At 38.0% G+C, this 18,181-nt stretch overlaps 1 protein-coding gene across 9 annotated transcripts in view; it reads left to right on the forward strand.

Annotated features, from left to right (window-relative positions):
• The window catches only part of SH3GL3 (SH3 domain containing GRB2 like 3, endophilin A3), a 146,726-nt gene that overhangs the window by 88,417 nt on the left and 40,128 nt on the right, over positions 1–18,181 (forward strand). For 4 of the 9 annotated variants that reach the window (XR_015551649.1, XR_015551650.1, XM_087429030.1 and 1 more), the window contains exons 2-4: positions 7,109–7,177; positions 13,139–13,211; positions 15,873–16,016. Coding sequence is in view for 7 of the 9 variants with exons in the window: in XM_087429030.1 (XP_087285156.1) it covers positions 7,109–7,177; positions 13,139–13,211; positions 15,873–16,016 (286 nt within the window). In the remaining 2 variants the exon portion in view is untranslated. Of the gene's footprint in view, positions 1–636; positions 733–7,108; positions 7,178–8,488; positions 8,644–13,138; positions 13,212–15,872; positions 16,017–18,181 lie in introns of those variants that run through there. The other 5 variants (XM_087429027.1, XM_087429029.1, XM_087429028.1 and 2 more) reach the window with 5 other exon arrangements.

The raw sequence follows: 18,181 nt of genomic DNA on the forward strand, positions 1-18,181 counted from the left end.
CACAATACCCATTTCCATTTTAAAGTCTCTGAAAAGTGTTTTAGTAAAGAAATCTGCTTAATTTTGTTCATCGCAGTGTTTCCAAACTGACATGGTCAAGGAGTTGTTCTTTTGCCTGACCTTTACTCACATCTCACGCAGCTAGTGTTTTGTGGCACACATATTGGAAAATACTGTTCTGGAGCACTTTCTAAAATCCTGAAGTATAAATTTTGCTTTTTTACATTTTCTCCCAGGTTCTGGCTTTCTTGCCATTTAATTTCTTGCTTCATAAAAGGGAAGAGGATGGAGAAGCCAAGGTTTCTTTGAAAACAGATATTTGCACAAGAAGAAAGCCAAGGCTGTGTTAACATTTACCACTAAACTCCCAAAACATCTAGATGAAAAGCCAAATGCAAAGGCTTTATGTTTCCCAAATTAATTTCTTTTACATCACTGCTCTGTTGTAGTCCTTGGGATTGGTTTTTATTTTCCTATTATTGATGAAATTGGAGCCTGCTGAGAAGTAGATGGTGAATGAGGACTTGATCTCTGACTATAAAATCCTGAGATAGGTCTAATTGCATCAGAATCCTCTTTTTCACTGGGGGAATATCACATGAGCCACACTGACTGAGCCACGTGTTGGTATTTTAGATCCGCAACTTCCATCCAGCAAGCCCAGGTCAGATGCAGTGTTTGTGAAGAGGAAGCTGAACAGGTGAGGGCAGCTTGTGTTTGAAGTTGAAGAAGGTAGGTAGAATTTGAGAGTGAAGTTTTGGCACTCTTTCCTAGTGCACCTCTTCGTGTAGTGTGTGTCCCTTTTCATCTCCTAACTAATGTCCTTGTCCACCTTCTGGGTCCCCTCCAGTGCATCCTCCGGGGGCCGCTCGAGGGAGCTTCCTGAAGTGGAGACCTTATCCTATCAGTCACCTGTTTAACAGTCTCCATTGCCCACAGGGTTCAGTTCAGCCTCATGATCTGGCCCCTGCTTGTATGCTCATTTTCATTTGGGGTCAGTCTTTCATGTCAGTTACCCTTATTGAATTGTTAGGCTTTTTCCTGAACACCCCCTATATATATATATATACGTGTATATATATACACGTATATATATATACACACTTTCTTCATAAGTTATGCATTTGTTTATGCTATTCTCTCTGCCAGAAATGCCATTTCCACTCTAGTCTCCTTAGTGCACTCCATATAGCCTTCTCGGCTCTGTTCTGGAACTTCCTTAGCACCTTCTCATCCATATAATTTGCTTTCTTCCATCTGGATGTTAATAGCAAATTCTGCATCTCTCTATTATGGAAAAGTACTTGTTTTATTGTGTTATGGCCTTTTGCTTCTGCTTCTCAGTGGGCCTGTGAGCGGCTGGAATGTAGAGTGATTGGTCTTTGGCTCTCTAGCATATTGACCTCGTTGGTAGACTTTCAGATGTTTGTTGAATTAGATTGAATGACCTTGTGTCAGTTTGAAACCTTAAGTTGAAGTATTTTTTTTAAATGAATTTAAGGTAATACATTGATTTCTAAATACAACTTTTGTTGCCTCCCACAGGTTTTGATGTATAGTATTTTTTTTGTTGTTAAATTAAAAAATTTTTGTAATTTCCTTTAGGGCTTTCTTTTGAACTCATTGTTATCTAGGACCAAATTCTAAAATTGTATACCTACATATTTATTTTTATTGTTGATTTCTAAATTAATTGCATTATGGTAAAAAAAAATGTTCTATATGGTAGTGATTGATTTTATGACCTCATAAATGGTCAGTTTTCCTAATGTTCTGTCTGTACTTGCAAATATACATTTTCTATTTATTGGCTGGGGGGATATATGCATATGTGAATATTTGATTAAGGTTATTAATTTGGTCATTCAAATTATCTATATCCCTTCAAAGTTTTTTTTTTTTAATCATGTTTGATCTATCATTTTTCTGATAGAGTTGTGTTAAAATCCCCTCTATGGTTGTGGATTTGTCAGTTTCAGTTATTTTTTTCCAGTTTTTGCCTTGTGGTTTTTTGTGAAGTTATGTTGTTACATGGATCATATTATAACAATTTTAGTTGATTGCTCCTTCTATTATTACATCACATCTTTATTCCTGTTATGCTTTACCTTAAAGTCTTTTTTGTCTGATATTATCGTTACTGGCTTTATTTTGATTAGTATTTTCCTAGTAGGTATAGTTTATCTATTTTCAGTCTTTCTGTGTGTTTCATTTTAGGTTTGTCTCTAAGAAGCTGTATATAGCTGGATTTTAAAAATCCACCCTATTAATTTATCCTTTAATGTATTGAATTTAATCCATTTGCATAGATAATGATTACTGATCTATTTGGACTTATTATTCCTATTTTATTTTGTGGTTTCCATTTGTCATCCAGTATGTTCTCCCCACATCCTTTTTCCTTGTTTTCTTTTGGATTGGGAAACATTGATTTTCCAGTAATGTGCTGGTATGGATACTGTGTTATATAGCCTACATTGTACTATATGTATATTATTGATTTATGCTTTTCATGGTTACCACTAATTATACAGAACAGATACTTCTTAAACATTATTTGAAAAATGTCTACAGTTATGCCCATTTCCCACCTCCTCCTGAATACAGAAGAACCTTAGTGGCTCAAAATATCCACTGAACACCCATCATGCTCCCTATCTTATTATTGTTTACAGTTTTAGTTTTACCTTTTTATAAACTTACATATTTGTTTTTGCTTGTTTGTTTTTAGTCAATAGTTAAATTTACCATCATAGTTTATCAATTTCTATCCTACTGTTTCTTGTGATCCATATCTTCCATCTTGGTTCTATTTTTATTTCCTTGATGAAGTACTTTAGCATTACTTTATTAGCAACTATGATGGTCTGAATGTGTCTTTATTTTGTTCTCTTTCTTAAACAACAGTTTAGGAAGACATGAAATTTAGATTTTCACTTATTTCTTCTCAGCACGTTGAAGCTGATCCTTCATTGTCTCCTGGTATATGCTGTTGCTGAAGAGAAATCTGCTGTCAGTCTTATTGTTGCTTTGGTTGTTCCCCCCCATGGTGGTCTTAGAATTTTTTATTCTTGACATCTTGATGTGTCTAGGTGTGAATTAATATTTATCTTGCTTAGTATTTGAGTGTACTTCCGAACTGTGGACTCCTACCTTCCTTCAATTGTAGGAAAAAAAGAGCTATTGACTCTCCTATATTCTGTCCTTTCTGGAGTACCTATCCAGGTATATCTTGGAGCCTCACTTATCTTCCATATTGATTATCTGATATTTCATATTTTTTAAAAATAAAACTCTTTGTCCTTTTAGATTTTTGTTCTTTGGGTAAGTTCCTTAGTAATATTTTCTAGTTTACTAGTTCTTTCCCTGATTGTGTATTTTTACCAGAAGTGAATTCATGTTGTGATCTGTGATTTTGTTGGCTATCTTTCTTGGTGTTATATTTATTCATGTGCCTTAGAATTTAGATTTCTAGGCTTAATTTTCATTGGGGAGGGTGTCTTCTTGTCACTTTTAACCCCTCTGTGCTCACTTCTATCTAGTGGTTGTGATTTTTTTCCACTTGGCTTCCCAAGGCTCCAGTGCTGAATGGTAGTTTCTCTCCCGTGCTGATATTGGGGATATCTTGATCTAGCCACAGAGCTGGGAGGTAACTTGAATGGTTCTTTGCCCTCTGGTCTCCCTGGGCTTGCAGATTGCCAAACATGCTAACCTTAGACAGTGGTTTGCATCTGGATATTTTTTCCAGCCTCCGTTTTCTTCCAATATCCTGGCTTTAAGCAGAGCTTGATTCCAGGCTCTTGTCTCATGGGGCACTTTCTGATCCCTTTTTACCCAATGGGAACTAGACTGCTCCTGCCAGAGCCTGCGACAGACAAGAAGCCCAGCAAGACCGAGGCTTCAACCCTGCTCACCACGTTGTTTCTGTTCCAGAAAAAACCGTTCATTCTGTTTTTAAGCATTGCTTATCTTTCTATTTGTTGTTGTTGTTGTTGTTAATCTGTCATTGCTATGTATTCAGAGCATAGGGAGTGTGTTAGAGTTGAATTTACCTAGTCATTTTGACCAGCAATAGAAGCTTGAGTATTTACATACAGTTTCCAACACTGAAAAGAAGTGGGGCTGCACTTTCTGTAACTCTGGAATGAGGTTGGGAGCCCTGTAGGGATCATATCTATCTGTTTCATCTTTATGTCCCACGTACCCTTCACGGTACGCTGCGCATAGTAGATGCTCAACAAATATCATCAAGTGGTCTAAAGAGCTAATGCCACATGTATATTTATACTTACTGTCGCAAAACAGCTGAACATTCCCCACCTGGGAATTCAGGAAAAGCAGAAGAATGATCATGATTCTTACCTGTGAAAACGATTCCATGTTGTTGTCTCTTTTCAGACAAGGAAGGAATTAATCTCACTAGTTTCTGCTCTTGAAAATGGGAACACTCCTCCTCCTACTTTCTGAGTGTAACTTGAACCAGTGAAAACTGATTCAGATTAAGGAGATTTTAGGTCCGATTCTCAGTGCTAAAGGGATTTTCAAATGGATATTTTAAAATAGAGATTTATGCATGGGCTTCTGTGGTTCTAGAAGTCTTCTGAAGTTCCAGGCAACTGTATCAGTCAGCTTTTGCTCTATAACAGACTACCCCAAAACATAGTGACTTAAAACAAAAGCCATTTATTTAATTCACAGTTCTGTGACCTGGGATCTACTGGGTGGGACTCTTGGTCTGGCTGAGTTCAGCTGGGCTCAGGCTCACTCACCAGTTGATGGTCAGCTGCCAAGGGTTATCTCTGCTCCGAGTGGTTTTTCATTCTCCAACAAGCTAGCTCAGGCTTATTCATGGCGAGATGGTTACAGTGGACCTCAGAGAGTGAGCAAAATTATTTACAAAGCCTCTTTATAGCTATAAATTAAACTCAGTATTCACATGGTGTTGCTTACATTTCTATTCTGTTGACCAAAGTGAGTCAGGGTGGAGAAAGAGACATCTCTTCTTAATGGGAGGAGCTGCAAAGTATTGTGGCCATTTTTGCAATCTACTCTGCAACAATATGTGTTTTTCCTGGGGAGTGGTTGTGTAACTTTTATTAGAGTCCCAGAATATTAACTCCAAAGTTAAGAACCAATATTTTAAGTGATTCCACTACTGAACAAAAAGGTATTTGGGGGACATAATGGATACATTTGTTTGCATTAGGATAGTCCTCTCTGACATTTATTGTTGCTGTTGTTCTTAGGTGCTGTGTTGCATATCTGTGTATCTGACTTCTATACTGAGCTTGAAAAACAGGAGCTGCTGTCTAGTGTATCAGTTAGCATCTCTTGAGTAAGAAAGCACTCTGACATTTAGTGGTCTGAAACAGCCACCATTGATTTGCCTCGTTTCCCTGGGTCAGCAGATGAGGCTGACCTTAGCTGGGCTCTTCTGTGTCTGCAGTCAGCTGCAGGTCAGCCAGGGGCTCTGATTCTGGGGGTGGGCTGGTCGTCCTGACGGGGATGTTTGGGCCACTTGTCTCCCACCACCCAGCAAATTAGCCTCTGCTTGTTCACATGGTGGCAGCAGAGTTTCAAGAGAATGAAAGCACGCAAGATCTCTTAAGGCCTAGGCTTGTTTCAGTGGATCAAAACAAGTCACAAGCCCAGCCCAGATTCACTCGGGGGGATATAGACTCCAACTCTGGCCAGGAGGGACTGCAGAGACGTAGATAGGGACTCCATAGGGGAGACGGAGAATCGTGGCCAGTTCTGTAATCTTTCCTGTCTTCTGTCTCCAAGTAATTCCTTCTCACACCTCAAATTTAAGTTAAATGCTGTCTGATTTATATTCCTCCTACTATATATTAATACTGTGTGTGTAACAATAGTAGTGTAAATAGTAGCAGAAAACCACACTTACATTTAAAATAGCCTGCAATCATTTTACCGTAAACTGATGGTACCCACCCCCCTTTACTACTGATTTTTATATTCATGGAAATATTTTAAAGCTATAAAGAAATTGTACTGATGTGCTTTTCTAAAGAAAGTGATTTAATGTATTTTCTAGTTCCAGTCCATTCTCCTTATTCTCTAATCGAACCCACACTGGAGCCTGAGCTGCTTGTCTGAAAGCTTGTCCCACTGCCCTGCGTTTGCTGAAGAATCTTTAGGGACTTCTCCATCACACTCTTTACTTTGGCATTTGAGAGTCTCTGTGATTTGGCCTCCGCCTTCCTTTCAGCTTTTGTTTTCCTCCCTTCTCCCTCAAGCACTATTCATCACAGTCAAACCAAGTTTCTTGCTGTTTCTTGAGCACATTTGCCCTACAGCAGTGGTTCTTAACTGTCTGGAGACATTTTTGGTTGTCACAATGTGGGTGTCTGTGCCACTGGGTAGAGCCAGGGATGCTGTTAAACATCCTACAGTGCACAGGACGGCCCCTCACAACAAAGAATTATCTGATCTAAATATCCAAGTGCCAAGGTGGAGAGGCCCTGCCCTACATACGTTGGGGTTGTCTCTGCGTCTTTTTTCATGCTGCCTCATGCTGGAAGGCCTTTCCTTCAGTGCTGGCTGTTGAAATGTTCTCTGTCCTTAAAAACCCAGCTCAAATGCCAAGCCTTCTAGGAAACAGATCCTGCATGATCCCCACCCCTACCCCCGACACTGTAGGCTCACAGAATCCTTTCTGTGAATCACTGAGATGCCCATCACTTAGTATGTTTACAATAATTTGTATCCAGTACTATTATGTTTTATTGTTCTTATTGTACTTCCCTTGCATTTTAGTTGACTGTTTGTGTATTAACTCTTTTGCTGAACTCTGCTTTCCTGGATGACAAGGACCCTATCTCATTTATCTTCGTTTCTCCTACAGCACCTACCATATGCTTTATATATAGTAGGTGCATAATAAGTATCTGTTGAGTGAGTGAGAAATGTACCTCTTCCTATGTCCGTAGATAGGGTTACTCCTTCCAACAATTTTCTTAAAGGACTTAGTCCAAAAAAATCCAACAAGCCAAATCCAAGCTTTTTTTGTTTTGTTTGTAATAATTTAGGTCACAAACTGTGATAACAAATCATTGTACAATGTAATTACTTGTGTTTATTTCTGCAGCTATTTAGTGAAAAAATAAGTGGTGTTGAAGGAACGAAACTAGATGACGAATTTCTTGACATGGAGAGGGTAAGAGAGCATTTTAATGTAAATTGTATTACAAACTGACTTTTGTTGTGATGTGAGATATACGGATATTGTGAAGGATATTAGAGTGGGGATCCAGGATGTTTGCATACGGACGTGGATTATGGAATCCAAAAGGCAATTCTTTCACACTTCCAAGCCTGGTTCAAGACTCTTGATCATGAAGATGGGATGTGGCTAACTGGTTCCCTCTAGTGGGAAAAAGTCAGAAATGCTCAAAAGATGGTCCATCTCAGCAAACAGTTATAAAGGCCAAATAATTGTGATTATATATCTTGGAGAGTCAAAATGTGTTTCTGGGACGAGACCCTTCAATATATAAATATTGATTCACTGTGTGGAAGACTCTGACTCTGCTCCCATGTGCTGCAGCAGCTGCACAACAAGTAACTTTTATCCTGGTTCTGCCACTAGAACCAGCTGTGTGAACTTGGATCATCTATTTCATCTTTTCTGACCTGTGACACAAGGATGATAACGTGTGGCCTGCTTGCCTCACATGAATGTTGTGAGAATTATGCAGAAAACTAATATGTATGGAAGCATTTAGAAAAATATGCTGAGCTTGTTATAGAAATGATTGTTAAAACATTCCAAAGGAAGATTGTAGATTCTCCGTCCCGTATGTCTCCTGGTCAGATACATGGACTGCCTTAGGTGGAAGCAGAACTGGGCCCACCAGTAATTAACAGCTTTCTCAGTTTCCTTCCCTTTGTCTTGAGCCCTTTAAACGTAGCCTCGTTTTAATAGACTCCCCAGCTGAGAGAGGGCAGAGAGAAAGCAAAGCATCTACCCTCAGGTGTACCCTTGAGGATACAGGATATAGCAGGTAGTAGGGCTGTCAGCAGATGCTGGGCAAGGTCCAGCCCCAGGCTGTGCCTTGGGGAGTTACTCTCTTTAGGATAATCTGGCCCTGGCCACACTATCCTCCAGGGAGCACTCTGGTTTCTGGATCAGAGCTGTTAGGTTTTTAGAAATGCTAATGCCTTGATGGGAAAGCTTATTTTGTTTTGCTTTTGAAAAAAGTTAATTTCTGTAAACATAGAAACATTTTAACATGATTGGCATACCTGAAATTACTTTTAAAAATCTCTTGATATATAAAGATATTACGTGTAACTTTCTTACTAACAAAACGACTCAGTTGAAATGTTAAATTTAAAAGCACTTTTCAGGAATTTTAGTTTCAGTTGATGGACTGAGATCCCTCTTATTTACTTCCTTTCCCCCCAAAAATCCCAGTGAGTGACAGAAGAAATATAAAAATAAGATCTATTATCTGTTTCATTACAGCAATGAAAAGCGTGGAAATATTTAATATGTGACAAGAAGTTTTAAGAACTTTCTGGAAGAGCTGAATTAGATGGTATCGACCCACCTAAACCCTGACACAGAAATGACAGAGGAATGCAGAAAGATCCTGCATGACAAATGCTAACCACACAAAGGTGGAGAAGCAATAGTGACGTCAAAGTAAAATCTGATGCAAAAAAAACACTAAATGGAAAAAGACGATTTAAAAAAATTATAGAAAGATACAGTCATGTAGCATATCAGGAAATTGCAAGTTATGAACCATTATGCACCACATAACAAGGCATCTAAATATGTGAGGTAAAAGCTGTCAGAAATACACGGAGAACTGACAAAAATCAGAGTAGAAATTTCACATACGTCTTTCATAAAATAGCAGACTAAATTGGCAATGACAGATAGGCTCATGGAGGATTTGCATGAAATATAATTAATGACTTTGGTTATAAGTATATATAGACATCTGCATTCCTCAAAGTGAGAATTCATATTCTTTTTGAATTCTTTTAGAACAATTACAACAATCAGTCATATACTAGGCTATAGAAAAAACTCAATATATTTCCCAAGGTAAAGTCATAGAACACAAAGATTACAGGGAAAGTATAGCTTCCAAATTTTGGTGTTTGGAAATTTAAAAACATGTCAAATTAATTCTTAGTTGAAAGAGGAAATGAAAAGTAAAATTAAAGATCGTTTAATCATGAGAGAGAATTTTGTATGTCAAAACCTGAGAGATATGGTTAAATCTTAAATGCACTTAATAGAAAATAAATATGGAAAGAAAATGAATAAATCATTCAAGCCAAGAAGCTAGGAAAATAACAACAAATTGAATCACTCGAGGTGGAAGGAAGAAATCAATACAGATAAATGAGAGGTTAATAAAATAGAAAACAATAACAACAAAAAGGTAGAATCAATAAATAAAACCAGGCGCTGTTTTTTCGAAAAGCCACTTCTACCAAGTGTGACGAAGAAAGAGAAAAGGGAAAACACCAATAAGTTACATGAGGAATAAGAAAGATATAATGAGAGATATGGATTTGTTTAAAAAAATTTTTTTAAAGAGAATACTGTAGACAACCATCAGAAACCAGGGCTGCCAGCAGATCTCCAGCTCAGGGGCTGAGGTCCTGCTTTGGGGCACCTGAGGGGTAGAGTGCCAACACTGGATGGAAATCCCAGATTTAGTCAACTGACAAAGATGCTGTCATACCAGCTAGACATTACAAAAGTAATTCTCACCTCCCTACTTTCCTCTATTTTTCCTGATGGTTTGCCCAGATATTTGCATAGCTTTTGTTAACTTGACACACAAACATACACACACACACACACACACACACACACTTACCTCACAATATCCCCTGTTATTCTAGGAGGGAGGTTTTGTTTTTAAACTACATGAGTTATTTTTTCAATATGCATCTTGACTGCCCATTTTTGCCAACATGTTTAGTGGGCATCCTCTTTAACTTGTAAAGAGTTTGTTCCCAGTTTTGGTTCCTGGGCTGTTCTGGAAGCAGCTCCAGTGTGCACATCAGGCCCTGTGAGTTTTGGCTTTTGTTTCTTGGCTTTTTTTCCCCAAAAGATATAGAAGGGTCTAAGTAGAAAGTATCCCCTCCTCCACCTCCTGTCATCGTCACCCTTCAGAGATGACTCCTGGCTTCCTGGTGGCTTTTTGTGTCCAAAGAAGTTTGTATACTTGGAATGGAACATTCTGAGTTATGTTTTAATTAATATTGAATTTATTAAAGTCATAAATCTAAAACCTAGTTGTTCTTAAGCTTTAAGTTGACCTTATGGATCTTGTTTATAAATTTATTAATTTTCTTATAAAAATGATGATCATTTTTAGTTAGTTAATCTTCATTTTAGGTTCCATTAAGTCATAAGCTTAACAGATGAAATCCTAAAATTTTTACCACCGGTTACATAAGCAAGGAAATTGCCTTAGACTTTTCAAGCTATCATTATAAAATAGGATTCCCCTTAACTTCACATCAAATCTAAAACAGGATTTTCATCAGAGTTGACAGGAGCCAGCCTATGGGGCTCTGCCTCCAGAAGAGTCCAGGGAAGTGAATAGGGAGCCCAGCAATTCCACCAGTGCTGTCCCAGGCAAGCCTCACAGCAGCACGAAGAGTGGAGCATGGTGAGGATATGACCTCCTTTTTACTAAGGGAAAAAATGAGGCTCGAAGAGTTGAAAGTGCTGTAGCCAAGTCAACCAGACTGGCAGTTGCAGACTCAGGACTCAAATCCATTCGTCTTATTCTTAACCGAGGGCACTCTTCACCCTAACAACAAGTCTTCTTGCAAGCTTCTTTCTCCGTCCCTCAGTCAGCATTACGCTTCTCTTATAGCATCTGTTATAACTCTAACTCAATTCATCCTGGGTAATAGTTAGTTATTGCCAAGTCTCATACCATAATGTGTTATAACCTTTAATAATAATAAAAATAGCAAAAATGAAATGACAATAAATAAAATAAAACAGGATTTTCCTAAGCACTTACATTTCTTGTAAGTCTAATAAAGCATAAACATTTGTTATCAAATTCTCTTAAACATTTCAAAGATCTTCATAAACGACTGCACGTATTGAGGAGAGTTCAAAGTTTACAAAACTTGTTTGTAGGCCAAATGCACATCCACACACCCGCACTCACGCACACAGCCAGCACACCTGCATCAGTAGCATAGGTTTGATTCATTTCTTTGTCATTTATGTACTGTCTTTGTAAACTTCCTGGGGCCCCGAATTTAGACATTCAGCTAAGGGGAACAAATGCAATTTCAGGCTTGGTGAAAGCTTCTGACTGACCAGATCATAGTTTTTTAAATTACAAAAATGAAATGTTTTGTATTATAAATCAGTCTGCAGCTTGATTTTTTCCTTAGCATTGCACTGTGGGCATCTTCCCAGTACATATAGATCTTCTTTATTTTTTTTCCTTGTGACTAAAGAGTATTCCTTTATTTGCATGTTTCACAGTTTTATTGTCAGTCTCCTATTGATTGTAATTTAGGTTGTTTTCCATTTTTAATACTAAATGACAGGATCTAACAAACATCTTTTTACATCACTGCAATTTGCTGGTGTGTTTCTAGGTGATAAATCCCTAGAAGTATGACAGCTGGGACGTTAATATTCCCGTTAATAGGTACTTCCACCTCAATTTCCAAAACGTTGTGTCATTTTGCACTCCTGTTGTATATGAAAAGCCCATTATTCCACACCCGTATAATACCTAATATTGGGTATAATCAATTAAAAAACGTTTTGTTAATCTGGTAAGTGGAAAGTATCTCCTTTTAATTTACAATTTTTCTGAATATTTTGCCAAATGTTTGTAGGCAACTTGCATTTCTGCTCTTTTGTGGACTGCCAGTTTGTGTTCTTGGCCTTCCTTCTAGTTGGGTTGCCTTTTTTTTGTTTGTTTTTAATGGGAGTTCTAAATATTATGGATACTAGCCCTTTGTCTTTTAGACATTTTTCTGTCTGTCTGCCACTTTTGTCAAACATCATGTATTGTGCCTTCCTACTATTCAGCTTTTAATTTAATGGAGTCAGATTTTTGGTCTTTTCATTTATGATGTTTGGGTTTTGGGTCATGCTTGGAAAATCTTTCCCAGCCCAGTATTTTAAAATATTCTCCTGTATAATTTAGTACTTTTGCAGTTTGTTTTTAGGTCCATATTTTTAATCTCTGTGGTGTGAAATAAGAATCTAACTTTATTATTGATTTGCCAAATTTTAACAAGAAAATTAACATTGTGATGAGGTTTGAATTAATTTGACATGTTAATTTGGGGAGGATTTACATCTTTCCAAATTGAATTTTCCCATCTAGGAGTGTGGCTTTGCAAATAGGTATTGTGCATTTCTCATAGTATTTATTCCTTATTATTACATATTTTCTTATTGCCCTTGTGAATGGGATCTCCTGTTCCTTTACGTTTTCTTTTGGGCTATTGATGGTATAAAATAAAGCTATTGAAGTGTGCATATTTAACTTCATTGTATATTTCTCAATTCATTCTCTGGTTAACCAACAGCCCGAGCATCCAGGAATGGTTTTGTGGAAGGAAAGATTCAGTCCTAACCTGGCAAGGAAATCTTTGGTGTTAACATCTCCTGCCCACACAACAAATGAATGTTTATTTTAGTTATAATACTAGTGATGATGATTCTTTTAGTGTTGATTTACTGAGGTAGTTTCTCATATGAATCATTATTACAGCATCCTTATATAAGTACAGAAATTCAAGTTTACCCAGCAGATAAGGAAAGTTTGGCTCAGAAGTGTCTAGTCTTGGTTTTGAGAGACCTTCAAGGATATCCCATAATAACTTTTCCAAATTTTCGAAATATTAATATTCATTTTAATGTTAAGAGGAAAAGGAAATTCGTGTTCTCCAACATCATTGGGAGGAGGTAATGTCCCAAAAAGTGAGAAAATATTGCCTGAAAACAAATATTGTTGAAAACATTCAGTTGAATTAAAATCATTATAATGGTGTTATAGGTATTAAGTTAATGAAAATTACTTCTCTGTTTTTCTGTGAATTCATTGAGTTGGTCATTTACCAAGATTTTTATGTGTGTTTTTTTTTTTTTAAGAAAATAGATGTGACCAATAAAGCTGTTGCAGAAATTCTTTCAAAAGCCACAGAATATCTTCAGCCAAATCCAGGTAAAGTTAGAAAATGTCATGAAATATTCTATTGTTCATTTGCTGTCACTGACTCTAATAACCCATGTTTGGTTGGCATATGGTTGACATGGTCTAGAAACAATGTGTTCTTGTCCAGATAATGAAAATTCAGTTCCCTAAAGTAGAGTCTCCAGCAACTAAGGGTAGTCCCAGTGAACCCTAGCTGAGGAGAAACAGGGCAGACACTCCTGTGAGCTGTGGTGACGTCCTTTGGGTGGAGTCTTGCTCTGAGCAGCACAGTACTGCTAAGCACAGATGTTTGTTATGAGATGCTTCAGAAACCTACTAAACATTTCGTAGATATTTGCTTATTCAATCATTTCCTCTTTTTAAAATTTTTTAAATTTCTGCCGTCCTGTTCTAAAGGTGTATATTAATTTGAAATGGCTTTCACTTCATGGCTCAAATGCTGAAGAAATGAGGCATGATGAATATATGAAAAACAACATGAGAAGGTCCAGGGTTGCGTCAGCCTCTCGGGAGGAGGTCTTTAATTCCCAGGATGGAAGCAGCATCCCTCGACGAGGTGTTCCTTGGTTGTAAATTATAGAAACCAATAGAGGGCGTCCAAGCCTTGAATTCTGTAGATTTCCAAAACTGCCTTTATTTTTTAGGAATTTATTATTTGCGGTTTGTTACTGTGAGTCCCTTGGCTGTAGGAATCAGCACAGAATCACAAAATCTAGAAAGCAAATCTAGAAAGCAAAAATTGAAAAACATAAAATTTGCAAAATATTATCTCAAGGGAGGATGGTCGGTGTAGAATTCTGTAGAATTGTATAGATGATTATAGTTTCAAAAACCATAATAGTATATCTCTTCTCTGGCCTCCTCAGTGATTGAGATGGACCACACAAGTTCCTTTTCCTGATAAATCAGTCAACACTCATTCAGCAAGTGCTTCCTCTAGGCCAGGGGCTTTCCTGGGTCGGGGATATACTGTAAGTTGAACTGAGACCCCGTCTTCAGAGAGCTGACATTGGAATGGGGTAGGGAGGTGTTGGCCAACAATGAAAGTGTCCAACTGGTCAGAGGCCTCTGGTTATTCCTGGAGAAGAGGAAGTGAGGCATAGCAGCCTCTAATCCACTTTAAAGGCCCTCACTCATAGGCCTGCTGCATCTCACATCACACTCCTGAAAGAGGAGAGAGTGTGTGTGTGTTCATGTGAGTGTATGTGTGTGTGTGTGGTGAGGGAGTGAAGACTGTATGTCTGGGGACCAGGAGGATAAGTGCTTTGAGGCTGAAGTGGGCAAGATTCAAAAAGGCTGGCACTATGAGTGTCTAAAGCCTCGCTACTCAAAGTGTGGTCCACGGACTAGCAGGATGAGCATCCTCTGAGAGACTGTGGGAAATGCAGAATCTTGGGCTCATCCTAGACTGACTGAATCAAACTCGACATCTTAAGAGGATCCTTGGATGATTTGCATGAACATTACAGTTTGAGAAGCATTGGTCTAGAGTTCATTAAAATAAATATGCAATTATTAAAGTAAAAGAAAATAAAAGTTTATCCCTTTCCTACCTAAACTTATCTCAAATAGCACGAACTAAGTAAATGATTCACTCTATAGCCTGTGGAATGAAATCCCAAATCCCTAGCTTGGTGTTCCATTCATAGTCATGTTTTCCCATAGATATCTCCTGATTTGTCCTGTGTTAATTTCTTCTTGGATCAAACCAGCCTGCTCTTTATCTGTTGGTTATATACCATAAGCATTCCATCTTCTACACCTTACTGACACTATTTCTGCACTTTTTAGGGGCATCTTTCCATCTTTATTCAGCGTATTGTTATATCTTCCTTTCCCTGCACCACACCAAACTTTATTTGCATAATTATATCTTGTGTATTCTGCCTTCCAGTAACTAGACTGTGGGCTTCTGGAGGGCAGGTGCTGTCTTAGGTCTCTCTGGAGTGCCAGTAATTAGTGTGGTATGTCACAAAGAGCCAGGATTAGTAAACACTTATTGCCTAAATTAGAGAAAAGAAGGTCAGAAGCAGTGGCTGCCCATCACTTCCCTAGGGACCAGGGAAGTGATGGGCAGCGCTTGAGGGACCAGCAGCATAGACTCGTGTTCACTGTGAGGGGATCTGTCCCCTCCCGTTGGTTCTGCTTCCCAACAGGAGTGTGCAGCAGCCCTCCATCAGAATATTGAATATAATCGGTCTGAATAAATCCTGGGGGGCAGGGAGGGTGTTAATGACCAGTTGGTAGTTTGAAACATCCACCTCAGCAAATCTATTCTTAGTTTACAGTTGGTCCGCAAGAAAAATCGTCTGCCCAGGTGTCAGTGTCTGACTCAGCGTGTTAGCCTTGCGGGCCTTCTAAAGTGTCTCACTCTGTGGGTGGGGTTGTGATAGCCCCGGTTACTATCATTTGGAGTCATATAATGGAGCATGTGCGTAATTTCTGTTTTCCATCATGGCTGTGCAAACAGTGCGCTTAGCACCCATTTTGGTAAAGAATCTAGAAAATCATATGAGAAATGAAATAGGTCTCACATGGTCCTTTTATGCCTCAGATCTCCCGCATTTTGTCCAGGGTGATCTCCATTTCGCCAGCCGTGTTTGTTAAGTGCTGTGTACCTGTCACTCCACCTTGTCACTTTAAGGAATTACAAATGACAATGTTTTTAAGCATACAGAGCTAAACTAGGAATGCTGAACACTGTGTCGAAGATCCGAGGACAGGTGAAAACCACTGGATACCCGCAGACGGAAGGCTTGCTGGGCGACTGTATGCTGAAATACGGGAAGGAGCTGGGGGAAGGCTCCACCTTTGGTGAGTTCACAAATCACCTGGAGAGCTGAGAATGCCTCCTCTCTTGCTTTTAGATTATGTACAAAACCTTCATTTTCACAACCATTATTATTTTTTCATATTACCAAAGTCATACATGTTCATTGCAGGGAGTTTAGAAAACATAAGCAAGTGAAATAAAGGAAAATGCCAACATCACCCATAATCATGTACCCAGTGATGGGCCCAAATACTGTTTGTTGTATATCCTTCATACCTTTTGTTTATTCTTGTATACATTCACATACACTTTTAAAAAATTAAAATGGAGTTATAGTATATATACCCTTATACCCTTTTATAATCTGTGTATTCCCACTTACTATATCATGATCCATGACATAAAATAATAAATCTTCTACAGTATTGTTTTTAAAGGCTGCATGATATTCCATGTATCATAGTTTGTTCAACCAATTTCATTTACTGGATATTTAGATTTTTTTCTTTATGTAAAAATATTTAACATAGCATTTATAATAACCATTCTCATCAGTAAATCTTTGGAGATATCCAAGATTATGTACTTACATGAAATTCCTACTAGTGAAATTGCTGAGTCACTGTATGCCTATTTTTCAGGTTTTTGCAACATATTTCCAAATGGCCCTCCAGGAAGGTTATACCAATTTGACAATCCTGCCAGGAGTGTATGAGAGTATATTTTCCAGCACAATTACTAACTCTGGGAATTATCTTTTTAGTTTACTTTTAAACAACTGATAATTTGATATGTAGCATATGAAAAATGGTATCTCAGTAGTGTTTTAACTTCACTTTTTGGATTATATGTGAGGTAGTTTTTTTATGTTTGTCATCATTTTTGTGATTTGTATGTTAGAGTCCTTTGCCTATTTTCCCATTAAGGTCTCCATTCTTTTTCCTTACTTACTATTCATGAGCTTATTACTTTATGAACTCTTTCAATGGTCAGGATATTTGCTCTTTGTCTGCCTTATATATTGAAGTTTTGCCCCACATAGGCGTTTACTTTCTGACCTCTTAGATGGAGGTCATTGTAATGGAGAAAGATTTTTGATTTTTAAGCTCATCAGTCTTCCTTCAGGTTTATGAGTTTGGCATCATGTTTTGAAAAACTTATGCCCCCCACCACCCCACCAACCCCCACTAACTGTGTAAATGTTTATTTATACTTTCTTTTGGTACATGTTTTCTTTTCTTAACTTTAAATTTCCAAGCTGCTAAGTTTAATGGGTGAATATTGTGAATAGGGTTCTAATTTTCTCACAAATAAACAGCTAGTTGTCCTAACACTTTATTGAAAAGTTCATCCTTTCTCTGCTGATTTGAGATAACCTTTCTGTTATAATATTTTTATATTTCACGTTTGTTTCTGGTCTTTCTCTTCTGTTTTCTTGACCTGGACCCTGTTTTGGTCAAGTGTCATGTTGTAAGTATTGTCATTTAAAAATATATTTGCATATATTTAACTAAAATTTCCCCTAGATACTGTAAAAATTTCTTGGACATACTTGCCTGTTTTATTTTTCCAGATGAAACTTGGAGTCATTTGAAGTCCCTTCTATTAAAAACCAAAAAAACTCATCAAATTTTGATTGAGATTACTTTAAATTAATAAATTAAATTGGAAGTAAATTGAATTTGATATGTTAAGTCTTCTAGGAGAATTTGGCATGTGTGCTATTCATGTAGAGGTACCAAGGCAGGTTATGGAAATTGATAATTCAGATATTTGGCCATAGTAATTCATTAAGGAAATTGGGGGGAAAATCTTCTGAAAACTTAAAAAGAAAAATCCCAATTGTTAAAACATTAATTAGTCACAGAGGGTGACAGTATCCTTCAGAGCAGTGTAATGAGAATTTTATTTTATTCCATGGGCGAAGGGGGACAAGATGGCCTGTGTCTTATCCTGAAGGCAGACAGGTTGAAGGAACAGGTGAGACTGCCAGGCAGGCCCTGACGTCCAAGGATGGTCCTGCAGTGTGCCTGGTGACGGTGCCCGGGCAGGGGCTTTGATGGGCAGACAATTTGGCTGCTTCCTAGTTGCCCAGCAACTTAAGGGACCTTGTGTTAAGGAAGAGAGCTGGCATCAGGAGGGCATCAGGAACATGTGGGTCACTCGCTGTTCCGAGGAAGAGGCTGTACTGTAGGATGCTTTCCTC

Source organism: Ceratotherium simum, chromosome 3 (assembly GCF_057802395.1).
Source record: "Ceratotherium simum simum isolate JZ-2026a chromosome 3, ASM5780239v1, whole genome shotgun sequence".
NCBI lineage: Eukaryota > Metazoa > Chordata > Mammalia > Perissodactyla > Rhinocerotidae > Ceratotherium > Ceratotherium simum.